General features: G+C 37.7%; 2 protein-coding genes across 2 annotated transcripts; one reads left to right on the forward strand and one right to left on the reverse strand.

Moving 5' to 3' along the window:
* Positions 1-9,415: 9,415 nt before the first annotated feature.
* Positions 9,416-11,631, forward strand: LOC113325412 (F-box/kelch-repeat protein At3g06240-like). Its single transcript, XM_026573618.1, has 2 exons — positions 9,416-9,858; positions 10,235-11,631. The coding sequence occupies exon 2, from the start codon at positions 10,237-10,239 to the stop codon at positions 11,443-11,445; it is 1,209 nt and encodes a 402-aa protein (XP_026429403.1). The 5' UTR covers positions 9,416-9,858; positions 10,235-10,236; the 3' UTR covers positions 11,446-11,631.
* A 1,095-nt stretch (positions 11,632-12,726) lies between these two features.
* LOC113323907 (internalin-I-like) lies at positions 12,727-15,855 on the reverse strand. Its single transcript, XM_026572256.1, has 6 exons — positions 15,558-15,855; positions 15,156-15,307; positions 14,839-15,056; positions 14,023-14,635; positions 13,388-13,918; positions 12,727-13,287 (listed from the first exon to the last, which is right to left on the reverse strand). Exons 1-6 carry the CDS (start codon positions 15,731-15,733, stop codon positions 13,184-13,186), a joined length of 1,794 nt encoding a protein of 597 aa, XP_026428041.1. The 5' UTR covers positions 15,734-15,855; the 3' UTR covers positions 12,727-13,183.
* Between the last annotated feature and the right edge of the window lie 454 nt (positions 15,856-16,309).

Genomic DNA, 16,309 nt, shown 5'->3' on the forward strand with positions numbered 1-16,309 from the left:
TTTTAAATTTATATAATAATTTGATTCTGTCCTAACAGATTAATCAGAGCACAAAGCTATAATAATGCTTGGAAGAAAAAAAAAAGAAGTGCAAATTCAGACAGGACATGTTGACTTGTAATTCAATATGTACTATATTTGTTAGATTCGCATTTTAAGTTGTAATTTATATTCCTCCAAGCTGGTATACCATAACAACAAATTTCTGAGCAGTCATATTTAGCTCTGCACAATTCATGCCTTTGAGAACTATAATTTATATGCCTTAACAATAAATATAAATGAATTAAGGAAAACAAACACCTATATGGATATTGAGTAGTTGCATGTGCCCTAAAAATAATTTTTCGTGGTTGATTGATTACCCGTAGGTGTATCAAAACCTGTTGTTGACCCCAAGTTTGCGTAAGAATGATATATCACGACCAAGTTTCATAGCTTCACCCAACGAAACACAATATAAATAGTTAAAAGTATATTCTCATAGTTATATGCGAATGGCCAATCTCAACTTGAAACCTAACAAATCACCAATCAATTAACAACCTTACACATATCAGTGAATAACCATAACCACCTTAAGGTTAAGCACAAGTTCATAAGAAATAAAAGGATAATCGTACACGGTAGACACTATAATGCGGTGGTTAACTGGTATTGTGTAGAAGCATTTTGCGTTAGTCCACAAACTTGGGAACTAGTGGCTGGAATTGGCTGTCCCAAATCAAAACGTGAAAAGGAAAATTTATATTAGTTTCAGCCTTGCAAAACAATCATTCATTGTGGGTGAAAAACCGATAATTGTACTAGCAACGAAATGTATTATATATATTAAAAAAAAAAAAATTCCTTTGGCGGAGACCATTTAAAATATGCTCAATTTTTCTGGCAGTACATGAAAGCTATATGTCAACATAAAAATACGATAATAATGTAAGCAATCAGAATGAAAGATGAATAACGCTATGTTGGAATATATGGCACATATATTAGCCACCAAGTGATCGAGGTGGTCAGTTAGCTTACGTGCATTTGACGGATATGTGAATAAAATATTTATAAGACCAAGTCATGTAGAAGATCATGTAATCTAGTTCGTAAATATTGTATGCTAGCTGGATAAGTTTAGGTTACCTAGTCAAGACAGTTTGTTACTCTAGGTTTACTGTTTCTTCAATCCTATAAATAAGATTCATCTTGTAAATGTAAATTATCCCAGAATGATAAACTCTGGTGTTCAATAATCTAATTCATTCACGGGGTTTCTCCGTGGACGTAGGCGTTAGTGCTGAACCACATAAAGATCTTGTGTTTTTATTGTCTTTGATTTTGTTTTCTCCAATCGATGATCCGTCTCGATACGCATAATTTATTACGCTAAGGCTAATCCCTATGGTCTTGTAATCTAGCAGCTAGATTGGTCATCCACGTCATCTAGGACAACCTTCTAAGTCATATGGGATGGCTAATCTAGCAGTTAGATTAGAAGACCACGTCAGCGGGACCACCACCGTTCAGCGTTGAGCGTTGTTTGGTTCAACGTTTTAAATCTCAGCCGTTAGATCAGAAAATTTTCTCCCAGCGCTGAATGGTTCAGCGTTTTGGTTACTTTTTGAGCGCTGAACGGTTCAGCTTTTGAAACTATCTGCTAGTTGAACTGCAAGCAAATGCTAGGAGAGAGAAGTAGCAGGTACAAGTGTTAACTTTTTCCCCACACTTATTTTTTGATTTGCAACACTTTTTGACCAATCTAGCAACTCAATTTAGCCCATAAAAGTTTGCCTAAGAAGAACATAACAACAATTAGAGGTTCAAGAAAATAAGAAATAGACGGCTGTGCCACATTTTTGGTGATACATAAGCAGGCCGCCCAAAGAACCGTCTTTCCTAAGAGGAGTTACATGGTTCCGGATTAGTGTTCGAGAATCAAGTGGTAAGAGTGTTGGTATTTCCGTATCCTAAATTTTACATGGCTCCCAAGGAAGACGTTAACTTTTGTAATGCTGTTTACGCGCACTCAGCTTTTGGGAGTGACAGATTGAGTCTCCTTATGTTTATCGATCGAGATAATTTGTAAAATCCCTTAGAGCATCCACAGTGGGCGAGTATAACCAAAAATTTGGGATGAGATCGTAACACAGTGGGACGGAGTAAAGATCAAATCCCAACCAAAGATCAAATTCCAGACCAAATATGGTCGCGACCAAATCCCAAATTCTAATATAATCGGGCGTAAATTTAAAGTACGCTTGTTGCTGGGCGTAAATTTAAAGTACGCTTGTTAACGGGCGGAGATTTAATTTACGCCCGATGAAAATTCAAATTAAATAAAAAAAAAAGAATGAGGCGGACTTTTAAAGTTACAAAGAGTGGGGCGGACTTTTAAAGTCCGCCTGATGAAATTTTAATGGGGCGGACTTTTAAAGTCCGCCTGATGAAATTTACAAAAAATGGGGCGGACTTTTAAAGTCCGCCTGACGAAATTTTAATCATGTACCGTTGCGTCACAACACGGACTAAACCCAAACTTTGGTCTTTTTTTTGATCTTTGATCTTTGATTTTGATCGCACCACTGCAATTGCTCTTAGCGACCATTGATTTAAAGGAAGAAAAGAAAGTTCACTGAATTTTTGTGCTTTTCAACAATAAAATAAAACGAAAACGAAAACTATTATTTATTCTAAGATTATTTAATAAAGTCTTGTCTTTATTAATAAAAAAAAATTATTTCTTTATTTATTTTTTTGAAGCAGAAAACAAAAGTTATAAGAAACTAAGAAACAGAAAAGAACCATTAAAACCCAATCAAGCCAGTCACATCCAATTGATCTTATAATTAAAATTATTATAAATTAGTAAATTAATCAAAGCCCATTGATGTGAAGGCATTTAATTTGCTTTTTTTTTTAATCAGAACATTAATCTTTCCACTTTCATGGACGGTCACAGTACCACACTGGTGTGTCTTCTATACACATCCCTATAACCGATTAGCCATGCACTTTCTGCTCACGAGAAGCAGAAGGCATACATAATTATCGCCATCACCACCAGCACGATGACCAAGTTACCAAGAGGTCCACGACGTTGAACACGATGAGCATTGATAACATTTCCTAAACAACCACATCAACAGTGCCAGCACTTCCCGAACCACCACCATTAGTAGCGACTACTTCTTGATTATTAATAGGAAGCATTCTGTCTAGATCTGCTGATGAGCTTAAGTACAATGAGAAAAAGCGCCTGCAACCTTGTAATTAGCCATGAGTTACACCATTTGATTAAACAATTTTGAGACTGTTAGGTAAGAGTAAGTAAGAAGGTACTTATAATTAGCCATGAGTTTTAGTACTTTCGTTCGGGTTACCATGTGATACACATAATGAGTCTGTGACTATATTTATTTTTAACATGGGGTTTCAACTTTTAGTTGAGTTTAATCTACCCGCCTCAATTATAATATTGAGCACGTTCTCCGTGTGCAAATTATGTAGTGTTGGAATATTTTCAACGCCGCTAACCAAAGTGGGGTCCTGGGGAGCATCGCCCCCAGGCTGTGGTCGACCTGACAGGTCAGGTCGTGGGGGTCCAGGGGAGACCGTCCCTGGTGGGGGTTTCAAGGGAGCAACGCCCCCGGAAGAATTTTTTGAACTGAAGGTTTTATTTGGCCGATAAAAGCCTGTTCGAAAATTTCGAATCCAAAAGACACCATTGATGTCTGTTGATGAAGGAACCTGACGGTTCGTGAATAGAAACCTGTTGGCGAATAAAAAAACCTATTCCCAACAGGTGCAAAACCCTTTATAAATAGCTTCTCCCAGTTTCGTTTAACATATAAGAAAAATCAATCTGTTTTCTCTATTTCAAAAAGCATCATCAGAAATCAGAAATCTCTTTGTGTGTTCTTGATTGAATCAAGGGGTACAAACCTTGAATTCAGTTTTCGTTGCAGGGCTTTCATTGTATCTTGAAGGCAATATTTCGCATACCTGTTGTAATCGCCAATTGTTATTGGGAGGGTAGAAATATTTGTCTAAAAGAAATTTATACAAGCCTTGAAAGTTTTGGAGTGCAACACTTTCTTCTCTGTGTCATTCATCCTTTGTGAAACCCTATTTTTTCCAACAGTTTTTAGACAAATAATTTCTGGCAATGGAGGGTGAATCTTCGAATTCGAATGCTACTGCTCAATCTCTGCAAGTGATGAACCAAACCTTTACTCGATTGGAACGTTTTGATGGTGAAGGTTTTACCCGTTGGCAAGAGACTGTGAAGTTTTTCCTGATCACCATCAAGTTGTGGTACATACTTGAAGATGGATTGGAGGAAATTCCTGCTGCAACTGACAATGACACTGAGGAATTGAAGGCTAGACGAAAGCAGCGTCAGGAAGATGATTTCATGTGTCGTGGTCATATTTTGAATGCTCTGGACAAACATGTGTACAATGCACATCGGAGTATTGGGACTGCAAAGGGATTGTGGACTGCGCTTGACAACAAATACAAGATTTCTGAAGCAAGCAACAAGAAATTCCTGATTTGCAATTTCATGGATTTTAAGATGGTTGACAGTAAGTCAATCATTGCCCAGGTCAGTGAACTTTTACTCATAGTTAATCATCTTAAGGATGCTGGAATTGATCTTGTTTCTGCGTTTGTTGTTGGGGTTATTATTTCTCGTCCCCCCCCCCCTTCTTGGAATGGTTATAAGAAGAAACTTAAGCATGCTGAGACTGACTATGATTTAGAGGCCTTACAACGTCATCTTCGCATAGAAGAGGACTCTCGTAAGCGAGAACTTAAGGATAGTCCACATTCTGAAAACCATTCTAAGGTGAATAGCGTAGAAGAATCTAAAACACCGAATTCCTTGAAACCTAAGAATGATACTCAGTTTAAGAAGCATCCCAACAAGAAGAGTAAGAAGAAGGGCGCTGGCGGCCCTTGCTACTTCTGTGACAAACCCGGCCATTTTGCTCGTGACTGTCGTCTCAAAAAGAAACAACAGCAGAACCAGAAAAAGGAGGCAAATATGGTCGATGACAAACTTGTGATCGTGGTGCAAGCCGCCAATGCTGTTGCTGAAACTGGGGGTGGATGGTGGTACGACAATGGTGCAACCATCCATATCTGTAAGGATAGAAATCTTTACAAGACATACGAACCGGTTAGTGGATAAGGAAACGATGTTGTCTCCGCAAACGGTCAACGCAGCAAAGTTATTGGGAAAGGCACTGTTGAACTCTCGTTTACTTCGGGAAAGACTGTGACTCTTACTAATGTTTTACATGTCCCTGACATCGTGAAGAACCTTGTTTCCGGCGACCTTGTTATGAAGGCTGGATTCAAGACGACCTATGAGTCTAATAAGTTTGTGTTGTCCAAAAATGGTGTGTTTGTTGGACAAGGATATGCTTGTAATGGGATGATTAAGCTTAATTTAATAAATAATGGTTCTGCTTATATTGTTGACTCTGTTAATTTATGGCATGGTAGATTAGGGCATGTGAATTATGGTTCTCTTAGAAACATGAATCGATTAGGCTTGATTTCTGATTGCAATTTTGATCATGCTTCTAAATGTGAAATATGTGTGCAAGCAAAGATAACTAGAATTTCCCATAAGTCTGTAGTATGAAATTCTTCCTTACTTGAATTAGTACATAGTGATGTGGGTGATTTGCATGGTTCTGCCACTCGTGGTGGAAATAAGTATTATGTCACTTTTATAGAAGATAGTACTAGATATGCTTATACATATTTAATGAAATCTAAGGATGAAGTCTTTGATAAATTTAGGATTTATAAAGCAGAAGTAGAGACACAATTAGAGCACAAAATTAAGATTTTACGTTCTGATCGTGGTGGTGAATACTTTCCTACTGAATTTAATTCCTTTTGTCAAGAGCATGGTTTAGTTCATCAACGTACTGCACCTTACACACCTCAACAAAATGGTATGGCTGAAAGGAAAAATAGAACTTTGATTGATATGGTTAATTGCATGCTTATAAGTTCTGGTTTGCCTAATTCTTTGTGGGGTGAAGCTATGTTGTCTGCATGTTATATTTTGAATAGAATTCCTTTGAAAAAGAAGAGTGTTTCTCCTTATGAGTTGTGGTTTAAGAGGAAACCAAACTTGAGAAGACTTAAAGTCTGGGGTTGTTTAGCATATGTTCGAAAGCCTGATCCCAAAAGACCAAAGTTGGGAAACAGGGCTTATAAATGTGCTTTTGTGGGATACTCTCTTAATAGTATCACCTACAGATTTATAAACCTTGACACTTTTGAGATTATAGAATCTGTAGATGTGGAATTCTTTGAGAACTTAAATAGGAACAGTTCTCAAATGCAACCCATGGAGAATCCATTGTTACCTGATCTAGAACCTATGGAGATTGATAACAATGATGAAAATCCCTCTCCTACTCATGACAATGATATTTCAGTGCCTACTGAAGATATCGAACCTAGAAGGAGTAAGAGAGGAAGGATTGAGAAAAAGCCTGATCCAAACTTTATTTATTACCTTGTAGAGGCAAATAAGAATAGAATTCTTAGTGTTAACCAGTATGTTATGCATACTGATGATGACCCTAAAACTTATGCTGAAGCCATGAGTTCTAGAGATGCAAATTTCTGGAAAGAAGCCATCAATGATGAAAAGCATTCGCTTTTGACTAACGGGACTTGGGTATTAGTAAATTTACCTCCTGGTGCTAAAGCAATAGGAAGTAAATGGATATTCAAGAGAAAGTTGAGAGCTGATGGTGAAGTTGATAAGTTTAAGGCAAGGCTAGTTGCCAAGGGTTATAAACAAAGACATGGTATTGATTACTTTGATACATATGCTCCTGTTGCCCGCATCTCATCCATTCGTTGCTTGATTGCACTTGCTTCTATTCATAAGTTGGTTGTGCATCAAATGGATGTCAAAACTGCTTTTCTAAATGGGGATTTAGAAGAAGAGATATATATGGAACAACCTGAAGGTTTCATATTACCAGGCCAAGAGAAGAAAGTTTGCAAGTTAGTGAAATCTCTCTATGGTTTGAAGCAAGCCCCTATGCAATGGCATGAGAAGTTTGATAAAGTAGTTTTGTCATATGGTTTTGTGGTGAATGATGCGGACAAATGTATCTATAGTAAGCATGATAGTTCTGGTTGTGTGATTCTCTGTTTGTATGTTGATGATATGTTAATCTTTGGGTCTGACATATCTGTTGTGGAAGAAACAAAGAAGTTTCTTAGTTCTAACTTTGATATGAAGGATTTAGGAGAGGCTGATGTAATCTTGGGAATTAAGATCCTAAGAAAGGGAGATGAGTTGGTTTTAACTCAATCTCATTATATTGAGAAATTTCTCAAGAAATATGGTCACTTTGATGACAATCCAGCACCTACTCCTTTAGACCATACTATCAAGTTAATGAAGAACACCGGCCGTACTCATGCTCAACTTGAGTATTCTAGTGTTATTGGGAGTCTTATGTACGCTATGCATTGCACAAGACCGGACATAGCCCAAGCCGTGGGAATATTATGTCGTTTCTCAAGTAATCCAGGATATGAACACTGGAAAGCAGTTTCAAGAGTTATGGCTTACTTGAAAGGAACAATAAATTTTGGTTTGCATTACCAAGGCTATCCCGCTGCACTAGAGGGGTACAGCGATGCTAACTGGAACAATGTAGAATCAAATTCCAAGTCAACTTCTGGATGGATTTTTACATTAGGGGGTGCTGCTGTGTCTTGGAGTTCCAAGAAGCAGACTTGTATTTCTGATTCAACAATGTTGTCAGAATTGATAGCTTTAACTGATGCATGTAAGGAGGCAGATTGGCTTAGAAACCTACTTATGGAAATTCCTTTTTGGAAGAAGCCAACTCCGGCGGTCTTGATTAATTGTGATAATCAAGCTACAATCTATAATGTCTCTAATAAGACTTATAATGGAAAGTCTAGACATGCAAGTCTTAGACACTACATGGTTAGGCAACTACTCAAGAGGGGAGTAGTTACGGTTAACTTTATTGAATCAAAGAGGAATTTGGCAGACCCATTTACGAAAAGTTTACCAAGTTCAGTGGTTTCAATAAAAAGGAAATAAATGGGACTAAGGTCTGTGAAGGAAGTTTGATCTCCCATAGCAGAAACCCAACCTATGTTTTGACAAGGATAAACAAGGTTCAATGTGGTACCAACAAGTTATGGATGTAGATTATGGAGCACTAATATAAAAACTTCCCATTTCTTATTAGTGCTGGTTTCTGCAAGAAAATAGGATGGATGTAAATCCTTAATGAGTCTATGATTAGTAAAAGGTGTATCGCAGAAACACCTTCGAGACTTACCTATATGAGTATGGAAATAAGGCCGTTTCCTAAGAGAAGAAGACCGTTCTCTAAAGAAGACTCATGAACAAGGATATAAGCACATGGCCATTAACGTGCTTGGCTACAGAACACATGATTTTATGAAATCAATATGTGTGGAGACTCCGGTTTTATCATAAGGGGTACTTGGTTCAAGACTGGTTTCACCATAGAACCTCGATAAGGCTTTGAGTTTCTTACACTAAGTGAAGGTTCAAATCCAAAAAATACCTATCATTTATGTGTTGATTTCAACGATGATGCTTAGTCTCAATTGTGCTTGAACTACGTTGGCTTGATCCCACTCGGGTACGTAGGCAGTCACTTCGGTGATGCAGTCACTCTGATTTAAAAGTTTTAACTTTGTTTTATGGTTTTTGAAAATAGGGGGAGAATGTTGGAATATTTTCAACGCCGCTAACCAAAGGGGGGTCCTGGGGAGCATCGCCCCCAGGCTGTGGTCGACCTGACAGGTCAATTGTTATTGGGAGGGTAGAAATATTTGTCTAAAAGAAATTTATACAAGCCTTGAAAGTTTTGGAGTGCAACACTTTCTTCTCTGTGTCATTCATCCTTTGTGAAACCCTATTTTTTCCAACATGTAGTCTGCATTAATAATTAGAAAAGCAAGAAGTTAACAATTATTATCTTGGTTCCTTTGCAGGTTTAGTGGTTTACACATATGCAACCCTCTAGAGTTGGGAATAGGAAAGACTAGTGGTTGTCCACTAAATATATAAAGGAGGAATTTTCTCATACTTATTTCTTGCAGAATCAATGCATTTTGGCTTAAACAAATTCTTCGTGGGAGGCACCTCACACCCACGAGCCGAGGAGATCTACGCCGAGTTGGATGCTTTATGATGCAAGATTAAGGATGTTCAAAATACAGATGTTGCTTTTTTCTTTTTTTGACTTAAATGGTTAAAGTTTTATTAAAGAAAAAAAAGAGTATAAAGTAATAAAATAGCTTTAGCTTTCGATCTCATAAGCATATGGGAATGGGTTTGCATCAGTCGCTGCAGATAGAGATACTGTAGTCAGGGACTTGAATAGGTTTCACTATATCAAGAAAGCAGGGAAATGTTCGTGCAATGACTACTGGTGAGTGGTGATCTTGATAAACACATCGGATGAAGAAAGTGGTTTCATGTTATTATTGTTGAATTCAAAGAACATAAGCTTCATCTGTGAAAAATTTTACAGCAACTGTCCGTTTTGTGAAGTACTGATGATTTCGGCACAGCAGTAAATCAGATCTTTTTTCTTTCAGTTTTTCGTTGTTGCTTGTTTTACCGATTGATCAAGCCAGTCACCCCGTCATCGACACACCAGCAATGGGTTTGACTGGTGGACTGAGCAGAAATATTGTTGAAGAAAATAGGAATGGTGGTTTTGAGTGTTAAGTAAACATCTAGGCCTCTAAACCTCATAATTCGAAGATTTCTCAGCAATTCCTTCTTAATCAAAATTTAAGGTCAGTTGATATCCTTACCTCATTTTTGTTTCTTACTTAATATTGGAGTGATTACGTAGCCAAGGGTTCCTAGTTTAGTTTTTGTTTATTTCCTGTATTAGTTTCTCTTATTTTTGTCAATGTTTGTTGTACAAGCCTGTTGGTTCTCCCAAGTTGAAAAACCAAGCCAAAATCCAATTCTAGGTCTTACTAACTTAGTATAGTAGGGTTCATAATTATTGTCATGAATCATGTGATAACAAGTCACTATTGATGTATGCGTATATATATAAAAGTTCCATTTTTGTGATATTTTACTGACAGCAAAAAGCTCATTTTTGTTTAGAGCATAAAATTAGAGTTAAATTTATTTTTACGGTTGTTTTTATAACTGCAGTAATGGTGAGCATTCCGGAGGATATTATATCAGACATCCTTGTTAGGTTGCCAGCGAAGTCGATTGGGCGGTTCAGGTGTGTATCAAAGGCATGGTACAAGTTATTGAAAGGCAGTGAGTTTGTTAAAATGCATCTTAATCATGCTAATGAGATGAACAAGTTTAATATCACGCACCATAATTTTACTGAATTCCACACCATAGGTTATGATCCATCATCATCAACATGTAGTGATCTTGTTAGTACTGTCAATTGCCCTTTATCATCTGATGATTATCGTGGATACGGATTTTGGGGGTCTTGTAATGGTTTGGTTTGTTTAACTTGTTGTGATGCTAGAGAGATTAATCCTCCTAGCATTGTTGTCATCTGGAACCCGTGTACTAACGAGTATAAGAAGTTACCAATATCACCAAGTGAAGACTCCATCCATAGAGTATCACCAACTGTGAGGTTCGGTTTATTAGTACGTTATGGATTTATTTATGATTACAAGATGGATGACTTCAAAGTTGTAAGTCTAGGGATTTATAATGATAAGTATCTTTGTGAGATCCATGTCTACACGTTATCATCAAATTCATGGAGAAGACTTGAGGACATCCATTATGATCTTCATAACCATTACGTTACACCTGAATTTTCTAGGGTGCCTGTTAATGGAGCTCTTCACTGGAAAGCATTTCGTGAACCAAGGGGAAAGAAAACTGAAGTTATCCTTTCTTTCAATGCGGAGAAAGAGATATCTGAAGAGATCCAAATGCCTAGCTTGTTTGATGGAATGTATTGTACAACTTTGTGTGTGTTAAAAGAGTCTCTTTGCTTACTTGGTTATGTTTCTTTGTTATGGGTCGAGTTATGGGAGTTGAACGACTGCGGAGTGAAAGATTCTTGGACTAGAATTTTCAACATCGACATACAAAAGCTTTTCGGGCATGTGGCACATTTGACACCCTTGCGATCTTTTGAGAACGATGAGATTCTGTTTGGAATGGACAGGAATAATGCGTTTAATGTGGTTTTATATGATCCAGTGAATGACACAACTAGAGCTGTTGAGGTTCATGATGGTATGAAAACATTCTCATATTGTCTTTCTGTATACAAAGAGAGCTTAGTTTCTCCCAACTCGGGTACTTATTCGAGGCAGGCGGAAATAGATGAAGGAATTGATTCAGATTCACTCTTGCAAGAGGAAGGTGGTTCATGATGGTATGAAAATATATGTTTAGGTGTTTGATGTATGCCCCCGCCTGATTTCATATCAGCCAAACTCTTTAACTTTTGTATTTCCTACACCATCTTTTTTCTCCATCTTATATAGGTATCCTCTTTATTGCATCCAGTACGAATTTTTCAAAAAGAAGCTTAAACTCTTTCCAAGTTTAAGAATTTCCCTTGGATATTCATCTGCAAGTGCGCACTTTCATGAATTACTGTGTTGTAGAAAATGTGAGAGTGATGTAACATCTCGTTTAGGGGCAGTATTCCACCTTTATCATCATCATTAGCCAGAATTATTCAAAAACAACCAACTTAAAGATTCGTAAAATAAGAAGGGCATGCAGTCGGGGAAATCGCTCATTATAAAACTCATGATCACATTGAAAGCGAACACAGAAAAGCATATTCAGCACAAGGTTAAAAGATATATTACACATTCAATCTTGATTTGAGTACAACACCATAATAATCAAATAAAAACATATATTGATGACAAACAGCTCATTATTGCATAGGACACTCAAAATAAACCAGGTTGCTCGTGCCTGATTTTCCAATACAATTTAGCATGGTTAAACAACACAAAAGCCGCATTTCTGAGGTAAAAGTCATTCTTGTCATCATCAACATCAAGTACCCTCTTCAGCAAATCCTGGTTACGGGGATTGATCTCCATTGTCTTCCCACCCGTGCCACAGTCCTTCAGGATACAAGGACCGCCGGATACAACAGAGACAGCAACATTCTCGAATCTATCACCTAGCACACAGTTGCATCAATCCCCTAGCCTCCTCCTCATCCATCCTGATCCTTTCACCTGTAGCGTTGTCGTATTCTATATCACATCTCCATCCTCGGTTCTGATAAGTAAATTTAACTCCTTGGTTCTGTGATGAACCCCCCAATTTCCTCCTCTTGTTATAATTCATGGTTTCAGAATCAAGAAGAATCCCTTTTTACTTTAGAAGGTCACGAAAACATGAATTTCAAACATTAGTACTGAATCTACTGATATTATATTGAGATAAGAAACTTTACTCCCTAGTTTTACCAATTTCTAAAAATAAATCCGATATCTAAATTTTTTTTCTTGCCGTGTGAAATACCAGTTTCTAAAAAGAGTGTGCAAGTTGGCCGGAGAGAATGGTCAAAACGCGTTGTGAAATACCTGTTTCTAAAAGCAGAGTTCAAGTTGGCCGGAGACAATGCTCAAAACGCGCTGATTTTGATTTTGGGCTAAACGCATATATGGATATAGAAGGTCACGAAAACATGAATTTCAAACATTCATCAAATATCAATAGTCAAAGACACAAAGTCACGGCACTAGTCAATAGGCCTCTACCAATATCAATTGCTTTCGCAAAAGCAAAAATACGTCAACTAATCTGTAATAACTAGTATCAGGGTTTTCAATGACACCCAAGAAAACTGGCCTCTCATAGCCCATCTTGTCAGTTGAAAATTTTAATTCTCTATAGTACATGACCAAACTGAATGATTGGAAGGATTTTTAAGATCATCTGCCATTTAGCATCCATAACCCAACACTAGAAATATTGACCGAGTTCTGTAATCTCAGAAGACAACAAGGAATGCACCATTCTTCATCATGCAAAATCTCCTTCAGTTTAGAAATACGGTTAGCAGGCAACGAATATAGATAAGTTCTGGTGGCAGTAGATTGAAGACACGAAATACATTGATGAGACGAATGTTTAGAGTCACTCCATCAGCATCTGTGGAAGTACAACACTAGGAGAGGCTTGCGAAAGTGGTGAATACTGCATCTCTAGCAGTTCTTCTCTTCTATATTTCAGCCTTTGATCTATTCCAAAAAATTACAATTACTTAAAGGAGTTGATATGAGAAATATATACATGAATATGTATATAGGAATAGAGGGAAAGGGAGAAAGAAATACGTACCTACAACAAACCCCTCTTTTCGAACTGTTGATGGGGGAGATGGAGACCATTTGCTCTTCTTAGGTTTCAATGGGGAAGTTTTAGAGGTCGATCGCTGTGGAGATGAGTGATCACCGCTATTTGCAACTGCGGAGCAGACTTGAGCAAATTCATGCTTCAATATGATTTGAGGATGAGTTTCACAGAATAACAAGATGGTATCCTCGGTTAAAAGCCAGCACCCTCTCAAATCCAACGTTTCAAGCAGTGGAGGTGGGTTGAACATGCAGAGGCCGTCATTCGTCAATACAGCACCACGAATCCCAAGAAATCTTAGGTTTCCTAGAGATGCGATTGAATGCAGTGACATATGTGTAAGGAAATCACTTTTCAAACACAAGGTCTTCAATCCCTGTAACTTAGAGAGAGGCTGGAGAGCCTCATCTTTAATGTGGGTTTCCTCCAAATCCAACTTTTCTAGATGATTCAGGCTTCCCAACTCAGAAAGTGAAAATACCTCGTCTTGCTCTTCCCCAGCATGGGGGATGAAACCTGATATTGCAACAATACAAATAACTTAGTTTTTCTATATGCATAAAAATACAGACTAGAGTGAATGTGAATCGACCATATTCATTTCAACGCAGAAGTCATACCTTTAATATTTGTGCTGCTTAAGTCAATAACCCTCAATGCGGGCATCATGCTGATATACGAGAGAGCGACATCATTAACCATAGTGCCAGACAATAACAAAGTTTCAAGTTTTGGAACCAGGCCAGCCAAAGCCCCTATACCAGCAGAGCTGACTTTCGTGTTGCTGAGATTTAGAGTTCTCAAATTTGCTCCAACTTCAGCAACCAATTCCATAGCCTCATCTTCGATTCTGCTATAGCTGACATTTAAATGGGTAAGTGCATCCATTCTAGCCAAAAACCGAAAATCGTGAACTGAGGAATTGGATACATCCAAGAAAGATAATTGACTTGTTTCAATATTTGAAAATACTTCATGGACATATAGGACTGTAGCCCCATGGATAAGAAGCTCTTTCAGAGGAGTTTTAACGCCACAATCACCTTCCAAAACTGACTCGATGGTGCAGTTACTCATGTTCAAGCATGTTATAGATGGCAGACTTGGAAAAATAGTGACATTCGTCCAAGCAAGATTCAAGTAACTCAAATTCGGAAACTTCTGCAGAACAGCAGCTCCTTTGTTAGATATTTTACTCCCCCAGATATCCAAGTATTCCAGCTTAGTCAACACCTACGATAACGACAAGCTTTTATAATCAGTCAATTACACTTAAAGAACGCCAGAAATTAAAATCAGTAAATGTTTAGCGGGATTTATCACATAACTAAACCGCGCATTGCCGTCCATTTGACAAACTTTATAAACCGACATTTCCAACTATACTTCATTATCGACCAACTACAAATCAAAAGTTCGATTGTAAACTACAATACCTGGAGTGAAGATAATGCGCGGTCAGTGACAGGGAGCCCACCCAAATCTAACTTCGCCAAATTCACAAGAGAAGACAGCAATGCCACCCCATTTTCTGTAACACCAGTCTCCGAAATACATAATTTCTCTAAGTTCGGCACAGATAAAAGATGTTTAATCCCAGCATCATTAACCTTTACACACCTAGACAAGTCCAGTTCCTTCAAGGTCTCCATCCCTTAGATTAAAATGCAGCATTTCAAACACACAAATTCGAAACCAAACCAACTAAAACTAGCAATGCCTATAGGAACACAAAATGAATACTAGACTTTACCAGCAATAGGCCAGAGTGCAGAACTATTGATAGCTCGGCAATCGGCCAGATTCAAAGCACGGAGGGACACGAATCCACCAATGTATGCCATCCATTCTGCATCCACATTCTCATTCTTTAAATCAATCTCCTCCACACTATACTGAAAAACCCTACAAAACCCAAATCAAAATTCAACAAATTTCTCAATTTTCCAGCTGCAAAACTCAATCTGATCAACATTCAACAAATTTCTTAGATTTCCAGCTGCAGAACACAATTAAATCCAACAAAAGTATGAACTTTAGCAAACCCAGATCAAATTCAACAAATCCATCAATTTTTTCCAGCTGAAAAACTCAATTAAGTCAAATAAAAATTTGAGCTTTGATCTAGAAATGGAAACCCCAGAGACAAACTTACTCAAGTAATGAAGGATTGAGGAGTTTTCGTTGAAGAAGACGATGAAGAAGAGATTGCGATAATTGATTTGGCATACTTTCAAGTGTTCTTCTTTGTCTTCTCCATGTTTCTATGCTTTCTTTACTTTCAGCTGCTGCTTCCAAACATAACCACACCAAATCATTTTTGGTTTCCATTTTTTTTCAAAATTGATAATCTTGATCTTCAATTTTTGTACACAGAATTAGCAGATAATTAAGAAATTTAATTGCTTTTTTCTTCTCTGTGTTTCTCTTGGAGTTCTGTTATTTGGGGAAGAAACAAGGGTATTGAAAAAGGAACAGGAAGAAGAAGATTACGACGGTATATATCGGGCCAGCCCGGATCGGACGGTTTGTCAAAGTAGTAGATGCACATTCAGTATGTCAGGCCAAAACCAGCAATTTCAAGTAATACGGGCCAGATTGAGACGATTTTCTTAGGGCAATGCAATGAACAAACCCATATCTTTGTTGAGTCAGGTGGATGGTCAAATTGGTTTTTTCACTATGGTAAAGCACTGGGCGTCAGATAACTAAGCGCGCGACTGAGAGGCGAAAGCTGGAGTTTGTAGGAATAGCGCTGGCGTTGGTAGGAAAAGCGCTGGCGCTCAAAGCTTCAACGCGGCGCTTTTACATATCACGCTGGCGTTTGTAGCAAAAACGCCAACAAGTAGTTTTTTAAAATTCAAAATTCACTTTTTACCTCTATAAATTACCATCAATTTCAAACAA

This window comes from Papaver somniferum, chromosome 11 (assembly GCF_003573695.1).
Source record: "Papaver somniferum cultivar HN1 chromosome 11, ASM357369v1, whole genome shotgun sequence".
In the NCBI taxonomy this organism is placed as follows: domain Eukaryota; kingdom Viridiplantae; phylum Streptophyta; class Magnoliopsida; order Ranunculales; family Papaveraceae; genus Papaver; species Papaver somniferum.

What these genes read in the sequence shown, in the direction of transcription:
- LOC113325412 (XM_026573618.1), top strand. Translation starts at nt 10,237, where the DNA reads ATGGTGAGCATTCCGGAGGATATTATATCAGACATCCTTGTTAGGTTG.
- LOC113323907 (XM_026572256.1), bottom strand. Translation starts at nt 15,733, where the DNA reads ATGGAAACCAAAAATGATTTGGTGTGGTTATGTTTGGAAGCAGCAGCT. An exon ending in CTCAATCCTTCATTACTTGA is followed by an intron (nt 15,308 to 15,557) that starts GTAAGTTTGTCT and finishes TGGGTTTTGTAG; the next exon opens with GGTTTTTCAGTATAGTGTGG. An exon ending in TGCACTCTGGCCTATTGCTG is followed by an intron (nt 15,057 to 15,155) that starts GTAAAGTCTAGT and finishes TTTTAATCTAAG; the next exon opens with GGATGGAGACCTTGAAGGAA.